The sequence below is a fragment of the Apaloderma vittatum genome, unplaced genomic scaffold (assembly GCF_000703405.1).
Source record: "Apaloderma vittatum isolate BGI_N311 unplaced genomic scaffold, ASM70340v1 scaffold188, whole genome shotgun sequence".
In the NCBI taxonomy this organism is placed as follows: Eukaryota; Metazoa; Chordata; class Aves; order Trogoniformes; family Trogonidae; genus Apaloderma; species Apaloderma vittatum.
The window spans coordinates 89,061-93,246 of NW_009731027.1; the positions used below are offsets into that span (position 1 = coordinate 89,061).

Consider the following 4,186-nt stretch of genomic DNA (forward strand, 5'->3'; position numbering starts at 1 on the left):
CCTTCATCTAGGTCAGCTTTGCACATGGGGCGACCTACCTCACTGATTATGGAGCCACAGCCTACAGAAAAGCGGAGCATATGAAGAAAACAAGCCAATACAGTAATTAAAAATATTTATTTCTGAAGATATTTACCTTGATAGGCATAAAAAGCATTTCCCAATTTCATACAGAAATACATAAAACATGCATAGACCAATATGGCCTACATCAATGTGTATTCAACATGGTAAATATAACGAAGAACTCGTGTCAATATAAATACAAAACAAAAAAATAAGCCCATAAGATTCAACCCGTCAGCAAATTCAACAACGTGAACAAATTCGCTGCTATAAACATTCACCCAATATTAGCCTTTTGACATAATTCAAAACAACCCTTTGTCTCAGCACATTTCCACCAAACAAGGCACTGAATAAATCTCACAACAGCCTCTGGTAGATCCCTGCTTCAGGGCGTTTTTGGTGGCACGTAAGACACAACAACCTCTATTATTAGGACTTCAGTTAGCCAAATATCTTGTTATGGGAAACCCAGTAGTGTCCTCTAACTTGTATTTTATGCTGAAAGTCCTTTGGTATCCAAAGCCAAAGGATTCCGACTATGAAAACAACCACAGTGTCTAACCCACATTCAGATAATTCTGGCTGCACAAGTAAACTAAACTTCTGAAAAAAAAATAAAAAGGCAAAGGGTTGCAGCTGATTAGTAAAGGCAATAACAAGGTGTAAAAATACTCTAGCAGGAGTGCAACAAACAGTATGCGAGGTAGACGTGTAGATATGCAGTAAGTCCTGATTAAAGCAGCACTGTGGCTTTCATTTTTGCATTTTAATCAAAAGGTAGAGTTCTTTGAAGTTTGCCCACTCAGATCTCGCTTTCTGCCCTTTCTGAGCACAGCTGTGAGGTCTTCCTTGCAAGATGTGTTTTGATGTAGACCCTGGAAAGCTGCTCAGCTGATGGGTAGCATTCCAGCAGCAACATTCAAATGTTTCCTCAGAACGATGGCTTTTCATCTATGTTAATGTGGATTCCCCCTCTACCTGTCCATCGGAATTCCAAAACGATGAAACCCTTTGCTTCGATACCTCCTAATACTTCCTTGGTGTTCCGCTCTGCTGCGCCAACGCTTGGACAGAGAGGCCCTTCACCGCCGTGGAATCTTAGAAGTCAAAGAGAGAGTTTCGGCGACGCTTCATCAGCAAGCGTGACGGAGAAAGATTCAGGAGGTCTTCTCACTAGGAGGCTTTCAGGCTTTCCCAGATGCTCTGCCTTGTGCTCGCCCTGTTATGTTTCAGCTTCCTCCCTTTCTGGAGCGCAGCCCGCAGCTTTGCGATACTGAAGGACGCTTTGATACTGTTGCCAACGGCTTCCAGCCTGCAAAACCAAGAAATAGACATTTATTGTCACCATAATGAAGAAGCATCTCCAGAGCGCAGATTTTTGATTAAACAAGCTTCAGTCTAGGTTTCTCCTAGATCCCACAGGATCCTTGGGAACTGATGATTGCTCTACTTGTCAAAATTACACTAACTTAAGCCACTTGAAACATTGGATTGAGAATTTACATGAAAACATTACAGTATGTTAAAATATTAGTTCAGATATAGATGCCTGAGGCTTCTCCAAATAGCACGCAACCAATCAAGAGGTCTTCGGTATTATTCCTTTTCGGCTGTTTTGTTTCTTTTAGGTAAACCTGATCCCAGTTCCAATGAATAGGTGCAATTTTCAAGTAAGTAAGCAAGACAGCCCCATTTTCAAAAATTATTTAAGACTTCCAAGGCGTAAGTCTCACTCAAAAATCATCAGGCTGCCCACTCCCACAAATCCTGTTCTGCTTGGGACAGTAGCACTGACGATTTTTCTTTTGTACAGGCAAACTTCTGCACGCCAGAATTTTACACGGAGCTGACAGAGCTCTACTAATGCTCAGCTTCAAAGCTGACTTTGCCCCCATGCCCCAAGTCCTGAAATTTACCCCTAGTCTCAAACGTTAAATTGGGCTCAAATATTAATTAGCCTAGTTTTCCCTTCCCTCCACCGTTTTGTAGTCATTTCTGTCGCTAACATCCTGTATTCATTTCGCACAGGCTGATCAGGCAGGTAGAAATCTGCCTCCTGCATTTTAAAGAAGTGAGCCAGGGGAAACAACACATTCAAAATCTGGATAGATCAATAATCTTCTTTTCTCTTCAGTAAAATCAAGTAAAGCATCTAAGAAAATGCATTCTGATTCAATTGCATATCAGAACAGTTGGGACATCGTATTTTTAAGAACGAACACAGTAAAACGAGAGGCTTTATTTCTGTCAGTATTTCATGATTTCATATTCTCCTGGAGTTTGGTTGGTCTTTTAGCCTGCAGACTGAGCCTGCCTCCTCTCAGCAAACAGAGGATGCTCGACAGAGCTCAGCACCCGTATCTTTGCAACCTAAAAACCCAGTGCACGAAGAAAAGCAGCCCCTCATAATATCCTCACGACTCCACAGCTCTCAAGCTGAAATCACCAGCTAAGCCCACGCTGACTCGAAGGCAGGCGAACTGTGCTCTCTGTTGCTACTGCACGGAACTACAACAGGATGAGAAGAAACTCACCGCTTCATTTTCCTGCTGTCCACAAGCTGTCGGTTCATGCATTTGGGGCCAATGCAATTGCCAACTTGGTTGCGGCGACGTGAGGTTTTCTCCACTGTGGACTGAGCCCTGTTAAAAGCAAAAAGGTGCTGTTATAAAAAAAAAAAACCAAACCCAAAACACAACCAAGTCTGCAGTCCATGAGGTAAGGCATCTCAGCAACCACTTCAAGGCATGCAAGAAGCCATCCTTCTGGGGCAAGCCATGGTATGTACCATAGCAGCATGAGCACCCAAGTAGGGGGCAAGGCTTTGGGGAGGTTATTTGCCCAGCAAGTGCCAAAATACTTCAAGTCTACCACAATCCATCCCTTTTACACGCACTGCCTTTTAAAGAGCAGCTACAACAGACGCACCAGAGATCTTTTCCTGTCTGGCAGAAGTTCAGACATTTCTTGTCCTTCTGGTTGGCACACTGGCATCTGTTGCTAGGTTCAGCAAGCACGTCTGGCACCGTGTCCTTCAGAGATCTTCTGGATCGAGAAGGGCCTCCCAGACCATATGGAACAGTCTTCCTACGATCAAAGAGCCAGCATGAAAGTCATTCAAATAATTCTGCAGCTGCAAAACAGCAGGGTATTTTGGGCAACCTTATCAATGGGATCAATTGAATGAGTAAAGGTTATGGGATTGGGAATGCCTGATTGGTCCTAGTCTTCAGGCAAACGCTTCTGATGACCCGGCACCATGTTCATTGGTGTGGCTATTGACAAAGCTAATGACCTTTTAATTGTGATTTCATAAGGCTGCTGTGCCTCCCTGTTTGATAGAAAGCAATAAAACCTCATTTCTTTGAACTTTGGTAACTACCAACCCCGAAAGCAGCAATAAAAGTGAGGAACAGATCCTCTGAGCTCACAGGAAACCCAGCAGCAGAACAAATCACCAGCATCACCTAATCATCAGCATTAGGTGAGGCTCGTTACCTTTTGGGGAGGAAAACACAGAAATGGTCACCGTATTACCACGTGGGGCACGTTAATTTGCAGCAAGAGGCGGCGAGGAGCCACCCTGTGTCAAAGGAAGCCTCTTAACTAAAAACGGCCAGGCAAATCCAGGCTGGCAAAATCATACTTCTGGCATTTTGTCCGCTGCTGATTCATAGCGCAAAGCATCCCGCAGCCCTCGCTGAGCGGCACCCCAGGGAGACACTGCAGCCCAGGTTTGGGGAGCGCTGCGAGGAGCTGCCCAGGTTTGGGGAGCGCTGCGAGGAGCTCATCTGCTCCAGCTGGGCGCTCACACCCTGCTCGCTCTCTCCTCGCTTCGCTGCTCAACTCGGCACAGAAGCGGAGCGGGGGGGTGTGGAAGCAATGAGACTCCGCGCAAATAACTATTCTTTCCTCCCCACTTGTGCAGCGAGTTTGCGCTTCAGAGAGTTTGTTCTAAAAAGCCCCCCCCCCACCTCCATTTTTCCAACCGAAGGGGCAAAAACTGCTGACCCCCCGCGTTTCTCCCGGGCCACTCACTCGGGGGTGTTGATCCAGATGATGTCGAGGTGGCAGAAGTAGACGCACTCCTCGTCCAGCAGCGAGGAGCAGGAGCAGC

The 4,186-nt window shown here is 45.6% G+C and overlaps 1 protein-coding gene across 1 annotated transcript; it reads right to left on the reverse strand.

Annotated features, from left to right (window-relative positions):
* Positions 1-1,190: 1,190 nt before the first annotated feature.
* Positions 1,191-4,181, reverse strand: EDN1 (endothelin 1; the record flags this gene model as incomplete). The annotated part of the gene is made up of 4 exons (XM_009875006.1): positions 1,191-1,381; positions 2,604-2,711; positions 2,998-3,156; positions 4,108-4,181. Coding segments are annotated over 4 exons (480 nt in total), but the record flags the coding sequence as incomplete, so codon positions are not given.
* Between the last annotated feature and the right edge of the window lie 5 nt (positions 4,182-4,186).